This window comes from Phascolarctos cinereus, unplaced genomic scaffold (assembly GCF_003287225.1).
Source record: "Phascolarctos cinereus isolate Bilbo 61053 unplaced genomic scaffold, phaCin_HiC Scaffold_1;HRSCAF=81, whole genome shotgun sequence".
Lineage (NCBI taxonomy): Eukaryota > Metazoa > Chordata > Mammalia > Diprotodontia > Phascolarctidae > Phascolarctos > Phascolarctos cinereus.
Window position 1 is genome coordinate 279,955,986 of NW_027555514.1, and position 15,663 is coordinate 279,971,648.

Consider the following 15,663-nt stretch of genomic DNA (forward strand, 5'->3'; position numbering starts at 1 on the left):
TCCCCTCTTTCTCCATCACTGAGGGCTGAGGGGTCACAGTGGATCACCATTAAGCATTGGGAGCTTGGAGAGGGGCAGTGGCCAATGTGGAACTCACCACATTCCCTCCCTCCCGTGCTTTAGGGACCCACAAGAAACCAAGAAGTCTTGACCACTCTGTAGGTTCAAAGGCTAGCACTGGGTTAGAGAAGGCATGGGAACTCCTTGCTTAGGGACACTAACCCAGAGACTCCAGGGCTTGGTGGTCACTGCTAATCACCCCTAGCCCTCTCATTGCCCTGAGGACTCCGGGCTCTACTCCCCTCTACCCCCTAAGGGGAGTCAGAGCCCACTTTGGGTTAAAAGTGAACAGAAAAGAAATCTCATCAAATTAAAAAAAGAAACCCTGAAAAATTCCCCAAAGCCTCCCTCCTCGTCCTTGCCTTGGTTTATTTATTTTTTAAATTTCTCTTGGTTCCCTTGGTTTTTTTTTAATTTGTTTTTATTAAATGTTAAAATAATGGTACATGGGAAATCATGCATTTTCTTTAAATTTATTTTCTATTTTTTCTCTTTTTAATCTCTCTTGCTTTTAAAGTGTTTTTTTCTCTTTTTTTCCACATTTTTTCCCTGTTGTTTCTCTTCATTTCTCTTATTTTGTTTTTGTGTTTTTTTGTTGTTGTTGACTTATTTTTTTCTTTTTTTCCTTTTTTGCTTTTGGAAGGTTCCCCCTTGGTTGGTTTTGTTCCCCCCACCCCCCCACCCCTCTTTTTCCACCCCCACTGACCATAGCCTGGCCCGGCCTGTTCCCCTGGCCTCTTTCCCCTGGCCCCTGCTCGGAGCTCTGGGCCTCCTCGGCTTCATACAGGGGTGGTACGGCGGTTGGCTGTGTTGGTATGGATAGAGTCCTTGTTCTCTTTCTGGATACAGTTGTGAACTTGGAGGAAGCTATTATCCCTGTCGGAGTTGTATGTAGCGGTGGGGGTGGTGGCGGCCTTCAGGGGGTCCCTGGTTAGGGTGTACATCGAGATCTCTGTGGAGGGCAGAGTGTTGAACCCTTTGATGCCCACGGGGGAAGCATCCCTGGAGTGGGAAGGCTCGGTAGAGCGGGAGCTGGAGCGACTTCGTCTCTGGTAGCGGTAGCGGTAGCTGGGGATGCGGGTGATGGCAGAGGACTGGAGGTAGTCCGTGGCACGGGCATTGGCTCGAAGCTGTTTGTGCCGGTCAATAAACATGTGGACGGCCAACACTCCCACCATCTCGGCAATGATGAAGGACAGGGCCCCAAAGTAGAAGGACCAGCCGTAAGAGTAGCTATTTTTCTTGGAGTCACTCTTGGAAGGGTCTCCAGCATTGGCTGATATGTACACAATGATGCCGATTATATTACTCAGACCTAGGGGAAGGTGATGGGGGGGAGGAGGGAGGAAGAAGAAGGTTCATTAGTTTCCAAGCAGCAATGGATGGCAGCTGGTGCATCCTGGAAGCATTAGGAGGGTCTATCGAAGGTACCTCATTTTACAGGTAAGGAAACTGAGGCTGGAGAGGCCAAGCAATATTTCCAAGGTAATATAGGTAGTGTGGATCCTCTAGAGCTGGAAGGGTCCTCAAAGGGCATCTAGACCCTTCTCCTTCATTTTATTATTATTATTTTATTATTGTACAATCATTGGATCACAGCTCTAGAGATGCAGGGCACCTCAGAGGGCATCTAGCCCAACCCTGTGGTTTCACAAATGAACTGAGTCCCAGAGGGGTTCAGAGGCCATAGAGGTCATGGTTCTCCCTCCTCACTTTCAGCCTTTGGGAATCCCCGAGGACCCTTAAAAACATGGCTACAGGAAGCCTACTATGGGCCAGGCACTGTGCTAAGGGATGGGCCTACAAAGAAAGGTTTAAAAAAAATAGTCCCTGCTCTCAAGGAAATTACAGTATAATGGAGGTCAAACATATAATTAACAAATACTGGAAGAGGCACCATGGTGCAAAGGAAAGAGCATGGAGTCTAGAGTCCAGAAGATCTGGGTTCAAAAACTGCCTCAGGTCACACTAGTTATGTGACCTTGGGTAAGTCACTTTACCTCTGTTTGCCTCTGATTCTTCCCTTCCGCAATGAGGGGATTAGATCTGATGGCTAAGGTCATTTACAGCTCTGAGTCTATGAACCTATGATGAGATGATTTTTAAAGGTCCCTTTCATCTCTAACATCCTCTGTTCTAAGACTCCTCCCAGCTCTGACATTCTCTGTCCTTAGGCCCCTCTCAGCTCTGCATTTTATGGTTGACTCGATTAATTCAGATAGTAGAATCCTCCTCAAAGGGCAATTGGGTATAAATGAAAAGTGGGAAGAAATGAAGTATAGGCCCTTTTCTTTAAAATTATTTCTTTTTTTATTATGGACTTAATCATAACAAACAGTAATATTTCAGTGTGCAAAGAACAAAAAAGAACTCGTGTCCAACTGAATCACTTCTTTTTCTTTTGCTTTTTTCTTTCTGGTAATTAGGGCTAAGTAACTTGCCCAGGGTCACACAACTAGTGAGTGTCTGAGGCTGGACTTGAACTCAGGTCCTCCTGACTTGAGGGCTGGTGCTCTATCCACTGCACCACCTAGCTGTGCCTGAACCACTTTTTTTAAACATGTAGATTAAATTGAACAAAATTACCCTGTTTGCAGCACTTCCCAAAGGGCTTTTTGTTTTCCTGAGTATTTTAAATATTTTATAGATGTTCCTTCCTTCCTTCCTTCCTTCTTCTTTCCTTTCCTTCCTTCCTTCCTTCCTTCCTTCCTTCCTTCCTTCCTTCCTTCCTTCCTTCCTTCCTTCCTTCTTTCCTTTTTCTTTCTTTACCTTTCCTTCTTTCTCTGCCTCTGTCTGTCTGTCTGTCTCTTTCAACACATGGGTGATGCCTTGTTTATCCAGTGGCTGGATGTCACTGAGTCAGCCTACCCAGCTTGGTGGAGTCTGTACCACACGGCTTCCCAGATATGAAATGAGGCACACCTGTCTTTGCCCCACTACCCCACCCCCCAGTCTTTCTTAGAGGGGCCCTTCTTCTAGGAAGTAACTAGTTTCTGCTCTCAGAAAGCTTGCCTTTCATTGGATGAAGACTATAAGAGAACCAGCTGTTTCCAGTTGTGGGGTGACCCCAGCATTGTTACCAGGGCCCCATTGTCCCTCCCTCCCTTCCTCTCTCTCTCTCTCTCTCTCTCTCTCTCTCTCTCTCTCTCTCTCTCTCTCTCTCTCTCTCTCTCTCTTTCTCTCTCTTTCTCTCTCTCTCTCCTACTGCCTCAGTCTTCTCTGTAAATCCCTCTTTCTCCCTGAAGCCAGACCCCTCTGGCCACAGAACTGCCCATCCCATCATCACATCTTTACCTGCAGACACGAAGAAGATGCCGGCACTCAGGATGATGTTATGTCGAGTTTTGTAGAACTCACTGGCTGCGATGCAGAGGCCCCCCATGAAAAGCAGAATCACGCTCAGGATGGGGAAGATACTGGAGGCCCTCACAGCCCCTGTGAAGCAGAGAGAGGGAGTGGGAGGAGAGAAAGAAAAAGTTGGTGAGAGATGCTGAGTACATGGGATTAGGGGGAGAAAACAGGAGCATAGGAATGGGCAAAAGGAGCTGGGGAGAAGAAAGGGTAACAGTGAAGGGGAGAGGAGGAAAGCCAGGAGGAAGGAGAGCTGAACATGTCAGGGACAGAAGAAATGAAAGATGTGAAGGGGAAAGGATAAGAAGGGAGAGAAAAGAGGGAATGATGGTGATGAAAAGGAGAGAAGAGCAGACGATAAAGAAGCAAGGGAACAGACTCCACCCCTGCCCACCTCCACGTGGGGAAGCTAATGGAGACAGGTACCCAGGTGGGGATGAAAGTGATCATGACTGTGCTGGGAGAAAACACCAGGATGGACGTGGAGAAGGTTGGGGAGAGGATTGGGAAAACCAGGGTGGTCTCCATAGAGAGATCTGTTGTAGCAACATTGCCCTCCACAAATATTCAAATAGATAAAGGCTGATGCTTTGCTGTTCCAGTCAAGGCTTATAATTAGATCTTTTCCAATACTGGTCATTCATTCATTCAATAAACATTTCTTCCAGAGGTTCTTGCTCTGAAGTCTGTGAAATTGTTTTAGAACATTTTGTTAGTGGCAATTCAATATAATTGGTTTCTCTTGTCATCCTATACTTTTTATTTTATGCATTTAAAAGCATGATTCTGAGACAGAGCCCACAGACTTTACAAGAAGGGGTCCATGACACACAAAAAATTCAGAGCCCCTATTTTATTTATTTATGGGCATCTTAGTGGTGTAGTAGATACGTGGTTGGATTTGGAATGGGGAAGACCTGGGTTTGAATCCTGCCTCCAGCATTTACTAGCTGTGTGACCTTTGGGCAAGTCACTTAAACTTTCTGGCCTTCAGTTTCAGTTTTGTGATAATAATGTACCTACCTCAAATAAGGTCAAATAAGATACCATGTATAATGTGTTTTGCAAATCTTAAAGTAGATGCTTACTGTAGCTTACTTATAATATATTTCATTACAATGTTTTGTTTTTATATAACCTGCATTTCCCATTTCCCTCCTCAGAAAGCCATCTCTTATAAGAAATAATTTTAGAAGGAGGAAGCAAGTTCAGTGAACCTAAGTAACATATTGATTAGATCTGACATTCTATACAGTGTTCCATACCCATAGTCCTCCATGTTTGCCAAGATTTGCAGGGAGACACCTTTTCATATTTCTTCTTTAGGGCCAAGTTTGGTCCCAAATAATTTGCAATCACTTAATTTCCATTGATTTGTCAGCAAGCCTTCCTTAAGCACCTGCTGGGGCTGGTTCCCAGCTCTATTGTTCAATACCAGTGTGACCTTGGGGCCTCTTCCCCGTCACCAGCCTTCCCCTCCTTTGTCTAGAGAACAAAAGAGTTGGACCAGATAACTTCCAAGACTCCTTCCAGTTCTAGAGCTGATCTGATGCTCCTACTATAGTTCAGGCATGGTGCTAGGCACAATGAGGTGACCCAAGGATACTTACATTGCTGTATAGCTTTAAGGTTTACAAAGTGATCTTCCCCTAAGCAGGCTCTGAGGTATATTGTATAAGCATTATAGCACTGTCTCCCTTTACTCATGGGGAAGTAGTTGTAAGAGGCAGGATTTGAACCCAGGTCCACTGACTACTATACCCCACTGCCTTTCCAGTCAGCGTAATTTCCTTCCTTGAGAGAAGGGTGGTGGCAATGTCTGCTCATAGGTCTGTCATTGCTTGCACCCAATGCTTCTATCCCAGGCCCCAGAAGAAAGAATACTCCTTCACACTAAGTGATTGCCTTGGCTAGGTAATCCTTCTCCCTGGTTCCCCTTTCCTCTCCCCTCCCCTTCCTCTGGAGCAGCCTTGATTCACGGCATCACCAGCAGACTCTGCTGGAAGGCCTCTGATCCCCAACCATTCGGAAAAGGGAAATGACATTATAAATAAAGAGGAGACAGGAGAGCTTTCTAAGGGTCAGGAAGCAGCTTTTCTGATGAGCACAGTGAGAGACCCATCCCAGACCTCTTTCCAGAAAGCTGGGCTCTCAGCAGGGAGGGTTCCGGAGGGTTTTCACTACTCCTTCCCAGAAGGGATAGCCATGCCAACCCCAGGGGACTGGGGTCAGACAGAGAGCCCTTGGGTTTGAATCCTGGCTCTGGCATTTCCTCTCTCATTGACTGTGGGCAAGTCACCATCCCTGTCTGGGAAGGTGCACTCAATGATTTTTTTTTTTAGGCAATTGGGGTTATGTGACTTGCCCAGGGTCACACAGCTAGTAAGTGTCAAGTGTTTGGTCTGAGGTTGGATTTGAACTCAGGTCCTCCTGACTTCAGGGCCAGTGCTGTATCCACTGCACCCGTAGGACTCAATGATCTTTAAGGACTTTTCCAATTGTGGACTCTGAGGATCCTGGGGTTCACAACTGATGTGGCCCAGAGTGGTATCCTAAACAGATGAGGGCTCACAGGTAGATTCTGGAGCAAAACTGAGATCAGAGAAGGAAGAGTTGAGGGGAAAGAGAGTGTGCGTATGTCTGTGAAAGAGACAGAGAGGAGGGGGGGGGAGGGAGACAGAGAAATTGGGGGGGAGAGAGAGACTGAGACAGAGACACAGAGAGAGAAAGAGACAGAGATATATAGAGAGAAACAGAGAAGAGAGAGAGACAGAGACAGAGGCACAGAGAGAGACAGAGACAAAAAGACAGAGACAGAGATATATAGAGAGAAACAGAGAAGAGAGAGAGAGACAGAGATATAGAGGGAGAAACAGAGAGGCAGAGAGAGACACACACAGAGAAGAGAGACTGAGGGACAGAGAAAGAGAGAGATTGACAGAGACAGAACTTGTTACTGTGTTGCAGAGAGCGAAGAGCAAATATTGAAGAGCCACACCAGGGGGAGACTGGAGGTACAGCCAGCCGAGCTTGTGATACATTGTGAATTAGAGAGACCCCGGCTGGTGAATGTGGGCAGAAGCTTATTCCAGTTTAGTTCAGTAAAAGCTACTTCATTTCTACTAGGGAAAGATTCTCTTTGCCCAGGAAGGAAGACAAAGGCTCCTGGGATCATGGGCATATATATGAAAGGAGCCTCGAAACCATCTGGTTCAGTCTTTGCAGATGTGGAAATGGAGATCCAAGGAGAAAAAGACTTGCTCAAAGTTAACACAGACAAGACAGGGCAGGGGCAGAATTCGAACTCAGATCTTGGGACTTCCAAGGCAGCGCTCCTTCCATGTCACCATGGCACTGACTCTAGGAAATACAGATTCAGGAGGAGGAAGGATGGGGATGTGTCTCATTTCATCTCATCACTCCCCTCTCTTCTCTCCTTCCCCCTCTCTCTTCTCAGCACCATCCATGCTTTAGTTCAGGCTGTCTCCCAGGTCTTCCTCTCTTCACCTCTGCCTCTTAGCATCCCATAATTTTTTCTCCCTCCTCCCCTTCCCAGCTTCTAGGCTCTGCCCCTGGTGTAGAATGTTGGTAAACCTTCTATATAAGCTCTTAAAGCTACAGATAGAATGTAAGCATCTTGAGGGCTGGATCAGCTACACTTATATCTTTGTCTCTCCAGTGCCTAGCACAGTGTAGGTGCTTAATAGGTTCCTGTTGATGTCCTATCTCTCTGTCTTCCTAGCACGGTGTTTTCCTCTCAGCCAGCTTGGGATAATAGGAAATACTGGGAAAGTATTGTTAACCCCATTTTCCAGGAGAGGAAAGTGAGGCATGGAGAGGGAAGCACACCTGCCCAAGGTCATACAGATGTTAGTGTCATAACCAGGACTCCAGCCTGGGGCATCTGCTCTTTCTAGTATGCCTTTTTTGGAGGAGTCACAGCTGGGGCTGGGAGCTAAATGGTTAAGAAACAAGCTCAGATGGAAGAGGCAGGCAACTGGCTTTCTGTCTTCTGGACCACCGTCAAAGCATAGATAGAGTGCAGGCCCAGAAACGGGACGTGGGAGACATACAATTCCTGTACCCAGACCTGGGATTGTGGGTAGGCAGGGTGGGCAGCCCCACACAGTAGGACTGCTGGTTCATAGATTTTGAGCTGGAAGGCATCTCAGAGGCCAGGTAGTCCATCCCTTCTCATTTTACAGATGAGGAAACTGAGGCCCAGAAAAATAAATGATTTACCCAAGGTCATACAGGTGATAGGAAGGATTTCCACTCATCCCCTTGGACTCCAAAGCTTCCTCTTTCCACTATACCAGATGATTTCTCAACAAGGGATGGCTTTTTTTTTAAAAATACATCTTATAAAGGCCCATATTTTTAATGGTAGGAATTTCATCTGTCAAATGGCCTGAGGGATTGATGGGGTGATAAGTCAAGTCACAGGCATGTGTTGCAGGGAAGGCTTGAAGGCTGCAGTGGACAGATAGGAAGGGACACTCAGGGGAAGCAATTTCCAGACCTGGCCTTGGGCTCACAAGTGTCTTGTTTCAGGTTGGTACTTAGCAGATATCCTTCCAACAAGGAGTTATTGTGTGTCTTCCAGTGTGTGTGGCACTGTCCTAGGCCCCCTAGACACCCCTGCCCACCAGTACCTTACAAATACCTCAAAAATGCAAGGCATAGAGACCAGAGCAGAGCTGAAAAGGAAATACTGTGGGAGCCTTCAGGAGGAAGGGATGTATCTAGTGAGGGAATCAGAGAGGACTTCCTGGAGGAGGCCAGAGGCCAGAACATGCACTTGCTTTGCTCACCCTGGGCTAGACCAGTTCCTCAGACTCATCACTGAACTGTGTTAAGTCATTGGAAGTGCCTTCTTAGCATCGATTCTGCTGAGTCATCCTCAGTTCCTGAGCTGTACCACTCACATTCAGTCTGGACAATGGGTAGAGAGTCAGAGGAGATAGCACTGAGTCCAGATACCACCTCAGGCTTCCCTGTCCTGGGCTTAAGGGTCAGGTGTGGCTTGGCCAGTGAGGCTGTATGGTATAATCCTCGAAGTGTTCTCAGAAAGACCCAGACCCAAGGCTGATTTCCTCTGCCCAGGTGTCTGGGGCTGCAAAGGGGTGTGTGTGTGTGTGAGAGAGAGAGAGAGCTAGCATGTGGGGGGTGTGTGTGTGTATGTATGTGTGTGTGTGTGTGTGTGTGTGTGTGTGTGAGTGTGTGTGAGTGCGTGTGTATGAGAGAGAGGGAGAGAAGAGAGTGAGGAGGAAGATAGAAAAGGGGATGGGGGAGAAAGAGACAGAGAGACAGGGAGAGAGAGAGGGAGGGAGGGAGAGGGAGAGAGAGGAGAGAGAAGGAGAGAGGGAGAGAGAGAGAGAGAGAGAGAGAGAGAGAGAGAGAGAGAGAGAGAGAGAGAGAGAGAGAGAGAGACAGTCAGAGAGATGGAGATTGTCCACACCTCCTCTGTGGGATAATATATGCAGAGTTAGGCTGAGTGGTTTGGCACTGAGGATGAACTCCCCTGGTGAGAGTTCCCTGGGTGGCAGGGAAGTGCTCCTGCAGAAAGCTTGGGGGACAGCTGCACCGTTTTCTGGCCTTTTGTTCTGTGGGATTCACCTGCCAACTTGATCCTTACTCTCTGTATGACCTTGAGCAAATCACTTGAATGCACTTCCCGGACCTCAGTTTCCTCATATGTAAAATGAAGGGGAGTGGCCCAGATGCCTCCTGAGATCCCTTCCAGCCCTAGAAGGGCTATGAATCTATTTCATCTATTTCATCTTTCCCATTTTTCCCATTCTGAATCCACCAGTCTACCCAACACTCTCTCCCTCACTGGTAGAGGGAAGGAAGGCTAACTCCTGGCAGAGAGTGGAAGGTGGCTCAGAAAGGAAAGAAGCATTTATTAAGCACCTACTATGTACTAAGCATTCTACAAGTCTGATCTCATAGGATCCTCACAACGACCTATGGAAGTAGGTGCCATTATTGTCCCCATTTTAGAATTGAGGAAACTGAGGCAGAGAGAGCTTAAGTGACTTGTCCAGATTCTCACAGCTAGTAAGTGTCTGAAGCTGGATTTGAACTCAGGTCTTCCTAACTCCAGGCACTGTTCCACCTGAGATTAGCCTTGAAGCCCAGTAAAGATTTTGAGAAGAGGAGGGGAAAAGGGAATCGTCTAAAAATGTTTGAAAAAGTGAATGAATGGCAGAAGGACTGGACTTTTTGGGGTGTGCCTTATCCATGTCTAAGTAGTCTCTCCAGACTGAGGAAAGATATCCAGGCAGCTCTGGGCCTTTCTGCTCAACACTGTCAGAAATGTCTCCATTGAAAGCAGCCCCTGGGCAGGAAAAGGAATTTCAAAGCAGTTGGTTGGAAGAGGAGTTGGGTTCAAATGCTGCCTCAGTTTCCTTATGTGGAAAAATGAAGAGGATGGACTAGATTATTTCTAAGGCATCTTCCTACTCTAAATCTGTGACCTCGTGGCTTTTTCACGAGCTCCTTGTGGCCTGGGTGACTTCTGAAAAACAGACCAGTTTTCTACCAGTAATATCCTTGACAACAAGTTAACTGAGAGCCGACCTGACCATCTCGGAGAAAACTGTCTACTTGATTCAGAATGAGCTTGCCTTGGGGGACAATTAGAATTAGTCCAGGGGCCTGGGGAGTGACCTGTGCTTTGACCCACAGAATCTTGGCCCTCTGAGGGGGCCATGTAGCCCAGACAGTGTGGACAGGAACTCCTTCTGCAACATTCCTGACCAGCAGTGGTCACCCAGCCTCCATTTAACCTAAAGCGGGAGGGAACTCACTGCTGTGAACTCATAAAAATGACATAGTGTGATGAAATAGGTCTAGATGTGGAGTCAGAATTTGTTGTTCAGTCATGTCTGACTCTTTTGGGGTTTTCTTGGCCCAGATACTGGAGCAGTTTGCCATTTCCTTCTCCAGCTCGTTTTACAGGTAAGGAAACTGAGGCAAACAGGGTGAAGTGACTCGCCCAGGGTCACACAGTTAGTAAGTGTCTGAGGCCAGATTTGAACTCAGGAAGATGAGTCTTCCTCACTCCAGGCCTGGCACTCTATCCATTTCACCATCTAGCTGCCCCACAGGTTGTTGGAACCTTTATTAAAATAAGGTGCTTAGAATGGAATGTACCACTATGAATATGGTCTGAGAGGGCAGCTTGCACTGGGATCATCACTTTTCTTGGGCTATTAAGCATTCATCAGGGCAGCTTAAGATCAAATTAAAGGGTTTTCAATTTTTTTCCGGGGGGCTGCTATGTCACACTGTTGATTCACATCGAACTTGTGGGCTTCTAAATTCATCAGTCCTTTTCCCATGAACCTCTGTCTACCCATGTCTCCCTCCCATCTTATGTTTGTACTCTTGGATTTTTGGAACTCAAATGTAGGTTTTACATTTTTCCTTCATGTGCTTTACCAGCACGGAGAAGAGAGTAGTAACAACCACCACCATAAATAACAACAACAACAATAATAATAATAATGGCTATCATTAGCCACACAAGCTAAGCTAACAATATGTCCACAAAGACGTATCAAACAAGTGGGTGGATTTGTTTATTTGATGACGAACCAGGACTACCAGAACTATGGGTTATTCTTATGGAGCCTGGACTTCCTGGTCAGTGAAAATAATGCAATGGATGAGTAGATATTGAGCAACACACTGATTCAAGCTGTAAAAATTGAGCACCTACTGAATACCCGGCAAGACACAGACTGGCAATTAGAGTTCTATATCCCAGGCTCCCTGTTATTTAAAAAAAAAAACAACAAACCAGATGATAAATTCCATATTCCAAACAATAACTTCAAAATGTCCTTGAGAATCTAGCAAATGAACTCTATGGAAACTGGATCATTGTCATGGGTGGAACTGTTGCCTGTAACCACTTGCATAGAGCTCTTATTGAAAGTAATTTGAGAGGAGCAGCTAGGAGGCGCAGTGGGTAGAGCTGTAGCCCTGAAGTCAGGAGGACCTGAGTTCAAATCTGGCCTCAGATACTTGACACTTACTAGCTGTGTGAACCCGGGCAAGATACTTAACCCCATTGCCAACCCCCCCCCAAAAAAAAAGTAACCTAAGAACAGCAGGTTCAATTGATGTCACTCTACCAAGTGCAACCTCTAACCATTGGGGAACAGGAAGCTTTCAACATAAACTTTCAACATAAGGAGACCTAGCAGAAAATATTGAAACCACGTGGGAATAGGTGAGGTCTCTGTCCTGTTTGCTACCAAGAATGTTTGCTGCAAGCCTCCAGAGGATGAGCTTAACTCCCAATGCATTTATTCAATTACAAAGAGCAGCTATTTTCCCCACCAGTGCAAACAGTCTATAGAACAGGAAAAATGACAAAATAATGACCAAGAGAATGACACTCCATCTCCCACCTCTGGGCATTTGTACTGGCTGTCTGCGATGCCTGTAATGCTCTCTCTGTTTCCCTCTGCCTCCCCATTTTCCTGGCTTCTTTCAAGTCTTAGCTTCTGCAAGAAGCCTTCCCTGGTCTCCTGTCTTCCCTTGGAGATTACCTCCAGCTAACCCTTTAGACAGCCTGTTGGTTTATACTTATTTACAGATTGTCTCCTCCGTTAGACTGGGAGCTGCTTGAGGGCAGGAACTGTTTTTACCTTGCTTTATATTTCCAGCACTTAGCACAGTGCCTTGCACATAGTAGGTACTTTAATAGTAGCTTTTAATAGCTAGCATTCATAGAGTGTTTAAGGGTTTGCAAAGCACTGTATCTCATCTGTTCCTTACAACAATATTGGGAGGTAGATGCCGGTATTATTCCCATTTTACAGATGGAAAGGTAACAAATATTTATTAAGCCCCTCCTATGTGCCAGGCACTGTGCCAAATTCTTTAGAAATATCTCATTTGATTCTCACAATGACCCTATGAGGTAGGCGCTACTCATGACCAAAACAATGATTATAATTCCCATTTTGCAGATGAGGAAACTGGTGCAGAGAGGGGTTAAGTGACTTGCCCAGAGTCACCCAGATAGCGTCTGAGGTACAATTTAAACTCAGGTCCTTCTGACTCCAGGCGCAGCGCTCTGTGTACCGTGGCGCCGTCTGGGGAGGAGGCAGCTTCAGAAAGGCTGAATCACTTGATTATGAGCTGCATGTAAGGGTCAGAGGTGGGACCGTAGCTTTGGAGCTAGAAGGGACCTTACAGGTCACTGAGTCCAATCCTTTCACTTGACAGAAGAGGAAATTGAGGCCTGGAGAGCTGGCTTGGCTGACTTGGGCTCAACAGCTATGTTTGAGGTGGAATTTGAACCCAGGTCTTTCTGACTCTAGGCCCAGCACCTCCTCCTCCATGCTGCCTCTCTGTATAGCCACCTGGTTGTGTATCTCTGGACATAGGGGGAGCGGCCTGACCAGACAGTCCAATCCTGGCCAAACTCACCTTGAGTCCAGCTCCTCTGGGCAGGGGTTGGGATGTACTGAGCTCTACCCTATCGCTGGGGATTCACCCCGAGATATTACTTCACAACGAACATTTTCAAGGTTAATAGATTGAAAAAAGTGACCTACTTTTAATCCATTTGTGTAAATTTTTAGTCTGTCGTTCCTGATGTGTGGTTATTTCCAACTTCAGGATTAACGTTCCGCTAGAGTTTCTTTAAAAAACCCAGCCTCGCCAAGGCACTGATGCTCAGAGGCAGTCTCTGAGAGGGAACAGATGGGATGTCTACAATGCCCCTCCCTCCTGCTCGGCTGAGCCAAGGTACCCCATCTTGGAAGACTCAGATCCAGGCTTCCCCGTGCCCCCTGCCACGGACCCGTCCTCTGCAGCTCTGCTGGGGCAGGCCTCGTCCTTCACTGGGGTACTGAGAACAAGCTGCTGCCCTCGTGGGCTGGCCCATGGGGCCTGTCCAGACCACACAGTAAACTCCCTTACTCACAGACAGATAGGTCTTTACCTTTCTGTATGCCACTTGGGGGGTGGGGAATGTAAGGACAGAATGTCAGTGCTGAGGGGGAGACCTTAGAATATGGAGTGTCAGAGCTGAGAAGGGCCTTAGAAAGAGCTGGGAGGGGCCTTAGAACAGGGAGTGTCAGAGCTGTGAAGAGCCTTAGAATTGGGGATGTCAGAGCTGAGAGAGGCCTTAGAACAGGGAATGTCAGAGCTGGGAAGGAGCTTAGAACAGGGAGTGTCAGAGCTGGGAGGGGCCCTGGAACAGAGAATAGTAGAACCAAGAATTTTAGAATTGGAAGGCACTTGAAAATACAGAACATTAGAACCGGAAGAGACCTTAGAGGTCAACTAGTCCTACAGCCTCTTGTTACAGATGAGGAAGCTGAGGCACAGAGAAGGTCAGTTCTTTCCCCAGACCCTCTTGTTAATGAGGAGCTGTCTCTGGTTGCATCCAATTGAATGACAGAGGCCACTAGGTGGCACCACAGTGCCCAGAGTGCTGGACAGGGACTCAGAAGACCTGATTTCCAAGCCATTCTTAGATGCTTGTTAGCTGGGTGAACCTGAGGAAGTCATTGAACTCTTGTCTGCCTCAGTTTCCTCATCTGTAAAATAGGGATAATAATAACACCTCCCTCCCAAGGTTCTTGTGAAGATGAAAGTGGGATGATATTTGTAAAGTGCTCTGCAACCCTTAAAGAGACCCCTAACTGCCAGCTAGGTTAATATAATTAGCAGATAACATGCATCCTGTATTAGGTCTTTCACCAAAAGACATTAAGGGCCTTTGCTATTCTAACAATAGTCGTTCTGTGGAAACGGGAAAGCTGAAGCTGGCACGTAGGCAACCAGCTACCAAATGGTCAGGGGGAGGGTGCCAGGGCCGGCCTGTGGGGGCCTGACTCTATGACCATCTTTATCGCTTCTCGGGACTGATACTTCAGTAGGCTAGCTGCAGCGGTGCTTGTGAGCCAAAGGAGAATGATAGAATCAGAACATCGGAGCTAGGAGGCCCTTAGTGGTCACTATGGCCAACTTTCTGCTTTTATATGTAAAGGAAACGAAGGCCCCAAGAGGGGAGGCCCCCTAGTGGCATTACTAGGACTTTGAACCCAGGATACTAACCTTCCCCTGCCCCAAAGTCCTTTGCTCTTTCCCTGCCCCCCTGCTGCCTCTCTGTCCTTCACTCGTCAACCTTTAAGGGTGGCCAGCCCCCCCTGGGCACCACCTGAGGGCTTGGGCATAGTCTCAAGAGAAGCCAAGCATAGTAAGAAGCTTCTCCGAGAAAAACAAGCAAACAATCTAGGAGCATGGGGTGGCTGGGAGTCCCAAGAAAAGCACGCTGGGAGAGCTCCCAAGAGAAGAAGCTGGACATCTGCAAGGCCTCCTGTTTCATTTCCCAAATCCCCATAGCTGCTGGATGGACCTCATGCCTCCTGGGAAACAGAGATGCCAGGATGGATCTGTCTTGCTGCTTTGATTGGAGAGGCCATCCCTTAAAGAGACAGCAGTGATCCATATCATGAAACCCTGCCTAAATTTTTAATATGATTGATCTGAGCGTAACAGAAGCCAATGTAGCCTGGGTGAGAAAAGACAAGGCCCCACTGGACACAGAGCTTCACAGCTGCCCTGAAAGGGATCTGAGGAAGGCAGGGGCCAGATGGCCCTCGGTGAGGAAGGTACCTTCCCTGAAGGCACTGTCCTTGAAGCCTCTGGGTGGTGGGATGGGAAAAGGGCAGCAGAAAGGAGTGACTCTGTGTCCTGGAGGGCAGAGGACCCAGGTTCCAATTCTGACCCTGCCATTATTCCCTGACCCCCCCAGGGTATCTTTAGGATTTGGGGGCTGGGATCAATGGCTTCTGAAGTTCCTTCCAGATCTAAATGTAGGATCCTATGACTTCTGGATGCAAGACAGAATTGATCACGTTGAACACTAGCTCTGTTGTTTTTTAGCTGTGGGACCTTAGTCAAAAATCCTATTTACAGCCTCAGTCTCACCATCTTTAAAATGGGATCTGTTGTTGAGTCGGTCTGACTCTCTGTGACCCCATATGAGGTTTTCTTGGCACAGATAGTGGCTTGCCATTTCCTTCTCCAGCTCATTTTACAGATGAGGAAACTGAGGCAAAGAGGGTTAAGTGACTTGCCCAGGGTCACACAGCCAGTAAATGTCTGAGGCCAGATTTAAACTCAGGTGTTTCTGATTCCAGGCCTCTGCACTCTATCCACTTTGCCACCTAGCTGCCCTTAAAATGGGACAGATGATCTCTAATATTCATTCTG

The 15,663-nt window shown here is 47.1% G+C and overlaps 1 protein-coding gene across 1 annotated transcript in view; it reads right to left on the reverse strand.

Annotated features, from left to right (window-relative positions):
• Nucleotides 1–752: 752 nt before the first annotated feature.
• The window catches only part of CACNG2 (calcium voltage-gated channel auxiliary subunit gamma 2), a 158,339-nt gene continuing 143,428 nt past the window's right edge, over nt 753–15,663 (reverse strand). Inside the window, exons 3-4 of the mRNA XM_020982499.2 lie at nt 3,355–3,495; nt 753–1,375 (exon numbers count right to left, since the gene is read on the reverse strand). Of these exons, the coding sequence (XP_020838158.1) occupies nt 840–1,375; nt 3,355–3,495 (677 nt within the window). The 3' untranslated portion in view covers nt 753–839. The remainder of the gene's footprint in view (nt 1,376–3,354; nt 3,496–15,663) is intronic.